The sequence below is a fragment of the Numenius arquata genome, chromosome 26 (assembly GCF_964106895.1).
Source record: "Numenius arquata chromosome 26, bNumArq3.hap1.1, whole genome shotgun sequence".
Taxonomy (NCBI): Eukaryota; Metazoa; Chordata; class Aves; order Charadriiformes; family Scolopacidae; genus Numenius; species Numenius arquata.
Genome location: NC_133601.1, coordinates 223,653 through 237,439, shown reverse-complemented (window position 1 = coordinate 237,439; position 13,787 = coordinate 223,653). Strand labels below are relative to the sequence as shown.

General features: G+C 41.3%; 1 protein-coding gene across 1 annotated transcript in view; it reads right to left on the bottom strand.

The window, feature by feature from the left end:
• Positions 1–2,953: 2,953 nt before the first annotated feature.
• KAT6A (lysine acetyltransferase 6A) overlaps positions 2,954–13,787 on the bottom strand; it is a 45,857-nt gene continuing 35,023 nt past the window's right edge. The window contains exons 17-18 of the mRNA XM_074164262.1: positions 13,277–13,592; positions 2,954–8,069 (exon numbers count right to left, since the gene is read on the bottom strand). Coding sequence (XP_074020363.1) covers positions 5,488–8,069; positions 13,277–13,592 — 2,898 coding nt within the window. The 3' untranslated portion in view covers positions 2,954–5,487. The remainder of the gene's footprint in view (positions 8,070–13,276; positions 13,593–13,787) is intronic.

Genomic DNA, 13,787 nt, shown 5'->3' with positions numbered 1-13,787 from the left:
GGAAAATAATCACACAAAATGAACAAGGTCATTATGTGCCAATTCCACATTCAGAGCTCTCCTCCAGAATAGAACCTCCTGTAAGGAAGGAAGCACAGAAACCAATTCCTGACTCTGTCTGTGAGGTTCCGCAGCTGTTTCCAGAGATTAAACATGCAGCTGGAGTCCTGCTCTGCTCTAGGTGAAGACCTGTGTTTGGTGAAGTTGCTAAGATTCTCTGTGTTAGGGGCAAAAGGATTTTACATTCAAAGCTCAACTTCAGGCAGCTATTTTTAGGTAAATTATTCTGGCTGACAAGCTGTGAAGATAAAAGATGCTGCAGGCCCCACCCTGGCTGCCATAAACCTCGTCTGCCTCAGCATTCAGACTCTTCCCTGCATATTGGGAGTTGGTAACAGACATTTTGGGCCACATACCAACTAATCTAGAGCAAAGCTGACAGTGCTGAATGGAATGACTCTCACCACGTCCACAGTTCGGTACCTGGCTGTGGCTGTGCAGAGCCTGCAGCAGCAGCAGCTCTTCACACCGGGCTACAAGGTGCTAAAGGTCCTTGCACTTCAAGACAGTCTGGTTTCAACCCTGCTCTGGATTGGCAACTCTCTCCCAGAAAAAAAAAAAACAAAAAAACCCCCCAAAAACAAAACAAACAAACCTCCCCTATTTAGTCATTCTCTAATGGTAGAATTTGATAGTTTGTATGACAACATTCTAAAAAAAGAGGTCACCTTATTCATGGATCCTACATGTGGTTATCATCAAGTTAGCCCACACAAACCGGGGGGGAGGGGTGGTGTTGGTTTGTTTGGGTTTTTTTTAAATGACAAGCATAGGCTATTAACAGTGAAGCCTATTTGATCAAATAATGTTTTTCATAAACATTTCTTAAGTAGCAGTTACTGTTTATCAGCTCATTAACTCTGGAATCATATTTCCATGATCTTATTTATAGATTTCCATAAATACTTACCTTTGTTCCTTGTCCCACAAAGCTAGAAAGTTGTTATAAATTATTATGTTCCTATCTAGACATTTTCTTCCTGAAATAGTTTTGAATACCTTAAGAACTAAAAAATGCACAAGAAGTTTAATTTTAATTATTATCAGCATTGGCCCTGCTCACCCCTAGCTTGACAGCTTGCACTTAAGCATTGCAAAGATCTCAGTTATTTGAAAAGCATCGCATATCAGCATGTGTAACAATAATTTGGTGCCAGGGCATCAGATAAAGACTTTGAATTGCCCCACTTGTCAGTTTGCGATACAAGCATTTTACTGTTATTTCATGGAAGTGATTTGCCATGACCATTTCAAATTCTGGAATTATCTAAAGCAGCAGAATTATACTCTAGTCTAATCACTCAGCACATTAATTCTAGAAGTCAAAGCCATTTTGAATTGCTGGAGAACATGCAACTGTTCTCAATTCTTCTTTTACTTTTAAAATCCATATTGAATCCTAAAAATGAGAGATGTTTCTGAAAATTAGTAATAAATAAAAGCTGACTCCAACAGTATCATTGTTAGATAACAATTCAAACTGAGCATATTTTAGTGGTGAAATCAAATCTGCTAAATTCAGTGTATACAGAAAATAACAAGCAAAACCCGAAAAACCCCAAACCCCAACTGTTTAAGTACGGAAAAAACAGGGCACACTGGGGTGGCACCCACCACCTCGTAACTACTGGACAGTGCCAAAGCTTCGCTTAATGAACAACTTAAAAAAATAATAAAAGTAAGCCATGAGCAATGGAATACAGCTTTCTGGCACGGGATGGTTAATTCAGTCTTCACTCCAGCACTGACTATGGGAAGGTAATAGACAAACAGGATGGCATCTACTGAGATCCTGACGGCTCTCACCTGTAACACGGCTGATGTACTCACTGCAATTCATAAGTGATTAATCCCAGGTCACCCTGCCTCTCTCTCCTTCACGCCTGAATAATCTAAAAACTGTTGTTAGAATAAATGAACAAATTGCCCAGGAGCACGCCAGTACAAACAACTTCTATTTGTATCTCGATGTGTTCAGTCTGAAAATTCAGACTAGAACAAGTCCAAAGAAAAATCTGTCAGCTTAAAGGAAGATGCAGCATCATCCTCAATGTATGTAAACATATGTTCCATCTTGGTGAAGGCCAGAGATAAGAAAAGCGCATCAAATTGAATTTAACTAGTTCTCAAGGTCCTTTTAATTTATTTACCATGACGCACAAACACAGTTTGCTCGCTTGAAGACACACTTGTGACAGCAGATCTGCAGAAAAGCCCTTGGGAGGTTCCTGTTGCCTCCCTGCCCGGGGACCTGGGGATGTCCAGGCTCCAGGAAAGCAGGTGCTGCCAGGTTCCTCACAGGGAACTTCAGAAATCATCGCATGCCAGAACATTGCTTCCACCTAGTGTTTCGAACTTGTGAGCGTGCAGAGAACCACACAGCGACAGGAGTGGTACAGAGCTCGAGAAAGATCCAATTCTGCCTTGAAGCTGCAGGGGAACTTTGCTGGGGAAGATTTCTAGTTCTCCCATCCAAAGTGCTAATTGTAAAGATGAGAGAGCAATGGGGGGGGGGAGGTGTGAGCTTCAAACGCACGTTGCCACTTTTTAAGTGCACAAGTCAAAACTCAAGCGATTGTACAAACAGAAGCTGACAAAAACCAGCTCACAGACTCTGCTTTAGCTCTGGGAAACCCTTGCAGAGAGGAATTTAAAGGTGATGATTTCTGGAGAAGCTATCAAGTTTTTGTTTTTTCTTCTTGTTTTTAATCTTTCTCTGAGTAGAAGCTGTAGGTAAAAATTAACCTGGACAGAGATCTCACAAGGAAATTCCAAGTACCACCTCTCTTCCAGATCAAAAGGCCAACAAGGAATCATATTCCCAGGACCGAGGATTGGCAACAGAAATCACTCCTCAAATGGAAGAAAAAAATCCACATGCACAACTGACATCCAAAATGGCTCAACATAATTTATTTTTTATGTTAAAATGTACAGAGTTCTTTTGAAAGTACTTGCTAGAAAGGGGAAAAAAAAGTGATATTACATACAAGGAGAGGAAGGGAGACCATCCAGCCAGGAGCGTATGACATGGAGAATTACAAAGGCATCTAGGCACCCCTTCCCCTTAGCTTACAAGTCACCATGAACAAAGTACAAAGAGGTTACAAAACAGGAAAAGCAAATATAAACAGACAGGAATAGACTCAGCTTCATTTGTACATGCGGCTTTTAGAGGCATCTGGAGCTCCTATTCACACACTCTAGAGATCTCTTTAAAGAGAATTTTTCTTTCTTAAAATAGTTTTTAATATTCTACAACAAAGATAAAAAATTTTAAAGATGGAATGAAATGAAAAAGCTCTTATTTTTAAAAGGCATCAAAGTCACTAACAGTGAGATTTTTTTTTTTAATTTCTTTTAGAAGATTACCCAAGTTATCTTGCTAAAAATACATATTTTTTTTTTTTTTTAAACAGAAGTGAAAAAATGGTAGGTACCAATATTACTGCGTTGGATAATTTCTTTTTATATATAGAAAAGAACATTTTTTTTCTACAATAGTTCTACAGTCACAAAGGCTTGTGGAAAAGGGAGCTGCCCAATTGATAAAAAAAACATACAAAACCAAACCAAACGTAACGGCAAACAAACTAAATTCACGGCCCTCATTTCAACAGCTTCTCCTCCTGTCTCAGACCCCCACCCACCCCCGACCCCCCCCCAGCTATTGGGAAGCAGAGACACAGCTGAAGATCTAGGAAGGAGAGGGCAGCACAGTGCGCTTTCTACATGGTTGTTTGGAATTGGAATAGTATATACAGAGAAATGGGGTCCTACACAGCCTTGTACATGCTCAAAACTAAACAGAAATAAAAAGTGGAAGTCCTTTGAATTCTGCCTTTTACAGTTAGCAGTTATTGGAGGAAAGTCCATTTTAGTGCATCTGAAGAAAACCCAACTTTCTTTTAGACTCTTTTGGTTTAAAAACAAAAGAAATTAGTCTTATTAATGTGTCTGTATTTCTACTTCATATACAGTAGAAAAGGAACTTTACATTAAAGGGTGTCCCTTTTTGTATTGGGTGACATGCCAGCAGTGTAGCCAAAAAGAATGTAAATTGGATTATGTGGTAATAAACAGCAAAATCCTGCCACCTGCATCCTACTACAGCGCCTGGACTGTTGCACTCCTGTAAAACAGGCCAATTCCCTTCTTTTCCCACACTAGATTAAAAGTGTGGCTATTCCTATAAAATGGGTCTCAAACAGTGGGAGAATCAGGGAAAACATCACTGACTCCCCCAGAGCCTGGCACATTCAGCAACTTCCCACCTCAAACCAGGAACAGAAGAGTGACAAGGACACCACGGGGCTCTCCTCAAGTCACTTAAAACCTACAGTTTGTCTTCCGAGATGACCCAAGTGAGAGGTTAAGAGGCAGACCACTGGAAACAGCTGCTTTTGAGCTCAGCCTGACCCAAGGCTCAGAACCAAGACCCGCAGCATTTCAGAGCACAAAGTAAAGCAGAGTTTGGGATCTTGGGGCCATGGCTGACCTGCAGTACACCAGAAGAGCCTGCAACCATTTCCTGTCCTGACAGACCACTGACCACCCCGTCCTCCTCTTGACTGCGTAAGGGATACAGACAGTTCTCTCTTGAGATGCTTCCAGTAGTTCTGAGTGACAGAACACATGTGCATGCCTGCACGTGTGTGCACGTGTACACATGCATGTCCGAGTGGTGAATGGGATCATTTTAAAGTTACATTATATTTTCAGCATGAACCATACAATTTCAATTAACTCATCTACAAAAACACCAATGTGAAGAGTTTATTGTTTACACGTAACTCCAAATTTTACTGAGGGCAAGGGAGTCAGGGAAAATTAAAGATAAAAATTTTTCCTGACTTGCAGAAATAAAGAGCTTCATTTATCCTCTGTGTCCCCTTCCAAGTCTCCCAGTAAGTGCCTCCTGCTAGAAGTAGGAAATGCCAAGGTGGGGTTTAGAGGGAAGGGTTGTTATTCTTTGAGATGTCAAACATTTTACATGACTGCAGCACTCGAAACTGCATACAAAGGGGCACAGGGGAGGGAGAAGGACATACATTTGAAAAAAAAAAATTTAGAAAGATGATTTCACTGTTACACATATTCTGTCCACATTGTCAGCAAAGTAAGGCTCTTCTTAAATTATGAAAAGATTTTGTGCATGTTTTCCCCTCTAAAAAACATCTGTAAATGATTTTTAGCTGTAAAATGTTTCAGGATTGTGAAGAAAACAAAAATGCAAAACAAACAAACAAAAAAAAAATCAAAAAAATAAAGACCAGGCTTCCTAAAAAATAAAATAAACCAAAGAAAATCTCTCTAAATCTACAGCAATATTTTAACTGGAAAAAGGTCCATTTTCTCTGGTTCGTCAGTATAAAAGGTTCCTTTATTTATATATATTTCAGTTTTTAGGATGCAAGTTCATCTTGCTCATCTTCTCATGTATGGTCCATTGAGAGACTGCTTGGGCACGCCAGCAGCGTTCATGTAGCTGTGATGGGAGGGCCCCGTGTACATCATGTTTCCGTGGGGATTGGGCTGCATGGGCTGCTGGGTGTAGGCCTGGCCCCCCATCATCCCCATCTGCATCTGCATAGGATACTGTGCTGTCTGGTTCATGTAGGCGGGGTTACTATGGTAACTGCTGTTCATCATCGGCTGTGTCATTCTGTAGCTGTTCATGGCATTCAGGGTGTTCATATTCATGGAGTTAACATTGTAAGGGGTGGTTGGCATCAGGTTGACTCCCATGTTCATGCCCCGTTGAACGGCCAGCGTACGAGGGCCAGCCTGCATGGCAACCGCGGGGGGGCTGCGGCCGTAGAGCTGCTGCTGGTGTGCGGTCGCAGAGGGCAGCGGAGCCGACTTCGAGCGGATGGAGATGTGGCCCTTGACCGGCATCTGCCCCTGCAGCCTCTGCGTGTGCGGGATGCCGATGTTGGTAGCGGACATGTTACACTGAAGCAGAGGTGAGGTGAGGTTCATGGTGGTGGACGCCAGGTTCGGAGGGGGTGTCATAGTGGCTTGTGCTTGTGGTGTGCCCGCCAAGGGGTGCGAGGGAGCGAGCTGCGCCAGCCCCGTGTTGGACAGAGAGACGCTGGTTGCATAGGAGGTCACAGCAGGAGAATGGCTATAAGGCATGGCATGAGGGTCCATAATGGTGTTTGTCAGCTGCTGCAACTTGGCTAAACTGAACGTGGCTGACGGTTGTGAATAGCTCCCAGCACCAAAATCCCCCGGAATCCTCTCGTAGATACTTATGTTACCGGTGCTTCCCGATTCGGGTATTTCCATGATCATGGGCGCTGGGGTGAAGCTGTTGTTCATGCTACACTGTGACAGCGGCGGCTGCTGCGGGGGTGGCGGGGGCTGCGGCTGCTGCGGCGGCGGCTGCTGCGGCGGCTGCGTTGTCGGTTGCTGGTTACTCGGGGGCCTTTCTACCACACAGCTCTGAGGTGACTTGATGTTACAGTTCGCTGCAGGCTGGACTGTGTTCTGCTGCATCATGCTGCAACTGCTGCCAATGTTCGCCATTTGCTGGGTGACAACACAGCTGTTCTGAGTGAGGCTGCTGGAAGAGGACAGTCCTCCATATGAACAGCTGCTCTGGGAAGAGTTATTTCCACAAATGCTGCCCCCCATAGTGGAGTCATAACTGCTGGGGTTCTCATAATTCTCTGTAGTGCTCTCAATGCTGCCAAGGTCACTGAAGCCACTATCCACCACCTGCTGAGAGTGGTCCGATACTGAAGGCACATCCATCATGGGGCTGGTCTCCATGTTCTGCATAGAGGGTGCGGACAGGGATCCTTGTTCAGGACTTATCTGGGTGTAGCTGCTCTCCAGAGCAGGCACATTTGGGCTGCTGACAGAACGCACAGACTGGCTGGGGTGGGACTGAACAGAGGATATTGGACTGTTGTGTTCTGAGGCCTGGCAATCTTCAACCATTGATATCTGAGGATCCTCCTCAGTCTGGGTGTAACTCTGCAAAGTCTGACAAGCTGCCAGAGTTTCTTCACAGTCCTGGTAAGCTACATCATGCTCATTGCTTTCCTCCTGCGTCAAGGACTGCACTGCTTGAACAGTTTCAAGATCTAGTTCACTATGAGGAATCTCTTCCTCTTCCTTTAATTCAATTAACCCTTCTTTACTACTTTGCTCTTCTTCGTGATCATCTTCAGACCCAGGGACATGCTCTGAGCCCACCGATGTCTCATTGGAAGCCTGCTCTTCCTCAGAATCTGCCTCTGCTTCATCTTTTTCTTTTGCATCTTCTCTACTGCTTGGCATGCTTGTTTCTAAAAAACATTCTTGCACCTGAGGCTCCTCCTTTACCCCTTCCCTAACAGGCTGTTCCTCCAATTCTTTTTTCTTCACAGACTCCAGATGACCGTCATCTTCATCATCAGCATCATGATCTTCATTTTGATTTGTCACTACTGCAACTTCTTCTTCCTCCTCGTGGTCATGTTCAGGTTCGTCTAGTTCTTGCTGTTCTTCTTCTGATTGCCTTTGCTCTTCTAAAACCCGTGGCTTCTCCTCTACCTCCTCTTCTATCTCAGGCTCTTTTACTTCTGGCACTGGACTGCTGTTGCTGTCCACAGGAGAAACTGCTCTTACTTCACTGCTGGCTGTATCTTCCTCTTCTCCTTCTCCTACCTCTTCTGCTTCCATATTCACATCTTCCTCTTTCCTTCCCTCACTAAGAGGCAGCTCTTCTTTCTGCTCAACACTTTCTTCTTTATCTGAAATTTTGGGCTTACGCCCTGGTTTTGAATTAACTACCACTGCATCAACTTCTTCATCCTCAGCTGACAGTGGCATCTTTTCCCGGTTCAGTTTAAAACCTGGTTTTCGACCAGGTCTTTTCTTCCAGTGGACTGGTTTTCGGCTTTTCCCTTTTGGCCATCCCTTCTTCTTTTTCATGGGTGTAGAAGTATCTGGCTCAAGTGAAGAATCCTTGGCTTCACATTTTCTCAGCATAGATAATGGTTTCAAAGTTGGGTTACCTGAAAACACAAATTGAAAGATACTGTTCAAACATTTTTGTTTGGCCTGAGCATTCACGGAAGCTTTCCCAAGCATTCCCATCACATTTATCAACTTCATGTGTCAATACTAGCTCAGAGATTTATTGTGGAGGGTAACAAGAAGGATCAAGGTCTGCTCATTAGCAATCACACTGCACATTACGTTTGCAAAGAACACCAATGCTTTCAAGATTTTGCATGGTGAAAGCTCTGAGCCTTTAATACACAACTCAAATTAAACACTATGCTATACGATAGAGTCCTGGAAAGACTCACTACCCTTTAGAAATTTTATTTATACAATATATTCACAAATGAAAATGTTCCAGTGTAGGGGAACACAAAAGTTGCAATAAAAGCCTGTTTCCATTTAGATCTGTATTTTGTGCATCTGCTGAAGAAAGGAAGTATTTCCACTTTTTTCATGGTTTATGCTTTTAAATGCCAGTAGGAATATACAGGTGACTGAATTTGGCTAGATTATATTTTTTAATCTGAGGAATTATTAAAAGGAAGCTGAATTTCTCTCTCATCTGACTTTTTTTGATGAAGCAAGTTTTGCATTTCAGTGACTTTCCAAACACTAGAATAGGTTCAGAGCTTATACAGCCAGAAAGAAATGTGATCATTTACTGAGAACTTACTGAATACTGTAAGGCATTCCCTGAATTAATTTTCTTTTGAACCTGTCAACTAGCGTAGCCACTGCTATGTACATTACCAAGTTGTGTACATTTTACACATTGTTGGTAAACTACTGCAACGGTTAATCATTGACACTAGTTGATATTCACACTTTACCATCTGAATTTCTGTCTTCAGACACTGTATGTACTTAATCTGCTTTTGTATTAATTTTGCTTTTATCTGCTAGACAGTAAATCTCTCTTACTAAATAACCATTCTTACCAAAGTAACCTGTAAATTTATCAAGTCACTCTTACCTCTACTTTCTTTGAATCTACTATTACAGAACATTTGTTCTAGTGTCTTACTCAGCCCACAACTGTTCTTTGAACTATTCCAGTTTATCAATACTCTTAAGCGTGAATAACTGAGCAGAGATCGTTGTATTAGTTTCACCAAAGCTAAATAAAGAGATGATAGAATGTCTCTACTCCACCTGAGACTCCTCTGTTCATGTATTTAAGGATCACCTGAATCTCTCTGGCTTTGAGCTAGAAAACCATGCTAATTACTGGACATGACCTTCAAATACTCTCTCATAGACTTTGTCAGTGAATTGCCCTTCAGCTGCTACATTATTTTTTTAATCTACCCATAAAATAGTGGTACAGACACACGACCCAGACCAATCGCCCTGAGAACAGTTCTGTTGGAAGGGACCTACAACAATCATCTAGTCCAATGCCTTGCACCCCACTGATAACAAAGCTGCTAAATTTCTCCTTGTTTGCAGCTTGATTTATTTAATATGCATAAACTGAAATGTTACAAAATCAAGGTAAAGCAAATGGTTTTGACTAAGTCAAATACCTCTCAAAGCACTAAGTAGGTAACATCAATTACCCTTATTAAACAAGCTGTAGTCTTGTAAAAATATATCATTTTCTGATAAATACACTTTTCACATACCATTTGTATTGAGCCAATAACCCTCCCTGGACTTTCTACTGGGCAATAAACCAGTCATCCTACTATTTAAATCAGGATGAATGTCACACTTGATGGGCCTGTAATTAGGTTGGTCATCCCACCATATGGATATAGTATCAATTTCCCCCCAATATTCAGAGTGCATTTATTCACATTTCTGCCCTTTCTACCATCTTAAAAGATATTATTGATTCCATGCTATGATTTTCCCAAGAATAGCTGTTTGAAGTCCACAGTTACATAACAAAGGTAAAACTAAATAATATGCTCCTAGAAGTTCACAAACATTCCTTAAAACTTAATCATAGGTCAGCTGAGTTACTCTCGCTCTTTGCTCAGACAGGCATTTACTCTAAATATCTCCGATGAGAAGTATTTTGAAAAAATTCTCGGTATTAAAAATTGAATTTAAAACCAATACTGAATTCAAAATTCAACAACTCCTTGAAGTCATCCATAAAACAAATACTTGGAATGTGAATAAAGGAAAGAAAGGATCTGCTACAGTCAGCATATCATTAGGCAGGAAGAAGGAAATACTACTTATTACCATTGAAGCTCTTATAAACAAACCAACCTCTTTAAATGAAAAAAAAAAAAAAAAAAAAAAAAAAAATCGCTATTTGTTGTCTTCTTTCACACTTCCTATCTACTACAGAGGATTAGGCTTACCACCTCTTAGGTGAAGACCTTTTGCTTTTATCTGTACTGTCACGGATAAAATCTTATGATGGCAGGCTCCCCTTGTAATAATGTGTCCAGTAATTAAAGTTGTCCAGTCTGCGCTGCCCAGTACAAGACAGACATGGAGCTACTGGAGACACCACTAAGATGCCTGAGAGACTGGAAGATATCTCTGATGAGGAAAGGCTGGGAGAACTGGGACTAGAAAAGAGACTGCTCAGAGAAGGATGTTATTGATGTGTACTATTCTCCTAAGGGAGGTGTAAAGATGATGGAGACGGGCTCTTTTCAGTGGTGCCAAGTGCCAGGACCAGAAGCAACAGGCACAAACTGAAACACGGGAGGTTCCATCTGAGCATCGGCAAACTCTTCGTTACCATGACTGAGCACTGGAACTGGCTGCCCAAGGAGGTTGTGAAGTCTCCCTACTCAGAGATACTCAAAAGCCACCTGGACATGGTCCTGAGGTCAACTGGCTCTTGGTGGCCTTGCCTAAGCAGAGGGGCTGAACAGGATGACCTCCAGAGGTCCTTTCCAACCTCAAGCAACTGTGATTTTTACCATATGCACTCGACACCACCTTCGCAAAAGAATATGGATTTGATGACCACTCAAGATTTCATGTGCCTCATTTTTTAGAATACTGAGAAACATATATATGTGCTCATTCAGTTGCAGTTAGTTAAATATCAGTGCGTACGCAAGCTTGAACAGAAGATCCTTACAGTATTCACATTCACAGTAAGACTTATAGGAAGAACTAGAAAAGCAAAATAATACAAGCCCAGCCTATTACAGAGCTCCACCTTCCCCACGCAACACTAATCAAGTTGCACAGAATTGGTAGAATATAGAGACACAAGCTTTATTTGTTTTCTATACCACAGAACACGTTCTATCTTCCAGAATGCCTAAACCTTATTAAATACTGGCCTCAAATTGCCACACCACTCTATCCATTCTCACCGTAGCCCTGACAGCCATCAGAACCAATTCAAATTCTCATCAGACACCAAATTTAAGAGACTGCAATGTTACATTTAGGGGAAATCACAGAACACTTTCAGTGCATTGCCTCAGAGATCAAGTTCTCGGGGAAAAATCAGAAAAAAAAAAAACCCAAACCAAAAAACGAACCCAAATCACCCTTACTCAGAAAATTTAAAAGGAAATTACAAGCAGGTTTCTGGGAAGTTTTCCTATCACTACAGAAATCTAAGCTTCCTATAAACATTCCTAAGCATAATTATGATTAAAATAGTCTAAATCTGAACCAAATATTAATGACTCCAATACTATATTTCTGAATTGGCATAAGGCACTGCTGCCCCCCTCCACCCAGCTGAATTTTTATCAAAAAAGGCCACCTGTCTACAATGCCTGATTATCCCTGTGGGCTAGTGTGTTTAGGTAATAGAAAGTACAATGTATTTTCTCTAAGATCATTACAGTTTTATTATGTATATGCAAAGGCACCTGCATTAAAGGCATAAGCAGCCATCAGATCCCGTTTGATGTCAGGAGCAGCAATACCCTGATATAGTGTGCTTACTACTTTATTACTTCAGAGGTTCTGACAAATTTGCAGAAGTTCAGAAAAAAAAAAAAGCAACAGAAGCGACACAAGGGAACAGAAAGCACTAAATTACAAGTGGAGAGTAAGAAAGTAAAGTATTTATAACGTAGGTGAGCAAGAAATTTATCATTGCACCTGGGCACTCTATGGACTATTTGTAGTCTGCAAAAGATTGTTAAAAATCACTGATGTATTTTATAAAGCAATATGTGTGTGTGGACTCTCTAAAGGGATCCACTTCTCCACCAAAAAACATTCGGAAGAGCACAAATGAAAAGAGACTGAAAATTGCTTATCTAACAGATCTTCTCACAACTCAGTAGTCTTATTAATGGTGCTGAAGTACCACAAAAATGTATTTAATGAGTAAACTGATCACAATAGAATTAAAAAAACAATGGTATAAGCTGACTGTGCATATATTCCCACTAAGCAAACTTAATGCTGCATCAACACGTTTGCACTAAATTTACACTTATATGCTTCTATAAGGATTTAAGGGTAACTGATGCTAAATGAAAAGTATACATGGCTATAACCATATTGATGCTTTCAGCATTTAAGTACTTTTAAAGAAAAATTCTCCTCTACTAACCACAGGATAGTTGAAAGCCATAAATTAACGAGCTCATTCCAGTAACTATTTTTTATTGTGGGATAATGGAACCATACTTCTCTTTCACACAGTTTTTGGTTTTTATTTGGCTGACTGCCTTGCACTATGTAGACCATCAGGAGAACAGAACATGTAACAGTCATAATGAAGATTACTAATGGAGCATCTGAATGACAGATGTTTCTTTTGAATTATCAGTGCATTCTAAGTAACCAGTTCCAACCAAATAATTTTATTTTATGAATGAACGTTCAGAGAACTTTAAGGAGATATGAGAAGCTAAGAGGCAGGACATGCAATGTGATGAAGAACAGGATCTCAAAAGAGACAGTTTATTATTTCTCTTTGTTATGGAAAACTGAGGGCTCTCCAATTAATTTCTGTTTTATTTCTGCAAGCGACCCTGCCGCATAGGTTTTTCCACAATCACAGATATCAATTCCACTACAAAAGCTGCATCAAAACGATGCCCTGTGATCAGGTCACTGCTAATAAGATATTTAAAAGCATGTACCACATTTTCATAAGACTTGGGAATGTCTGAGTCTGGTTTGACTGGTAATTTGTGCCCAACCCTACATTTGGCTAGAAGTTACGAGACAAGGTAAGCAGCTTGTTCCATCATGAGCCAGTATCATCTGACACTCACTGACACTCTGTATCAAACTTCCAACAGCGTACCACCAAACATACCATTAGTGTCATCAGACTCCTCCTCATCTTTGGACTTCCTCTTAGAAGAGGGTCTATGCCTGAGTGTGTCTGGTGGGGCTAAGTGTCGAAAGTATCCACTGGGCAAAAGTTCATTCTCCTCCTCTTCGTCCTCCTCCTCCTCTTCCTCCTCCTCAATCTCAAATGTAGGCTCTAATCGAGGCATTGGTCGTTCAGAGTCTGAGTCCTCAAACGGTTCATCCAGCACTTCCGTGGTCTCTGAGATTGTTTCAGTGACAACACTGCTGTTGTGGTGCTTACGCTTGCGGACTCGCCTCTTCCTATGAAGAATTGGTTTCTGGAAGTGGAAGGTGGGAGAAGAGAAGACATCTTATTATGTGAAGCAGAAATAAAACACCGATAAATAGACTACATGAACAACAGAGTTCAACAGTCCAAGCAGGACTAGAATGCTCCCTTCTGGAATCCAGACTTCACTAGAAATACTGATTGGCAGTTGCCTTCCATTAGACAGATGTCAAATACAACACAG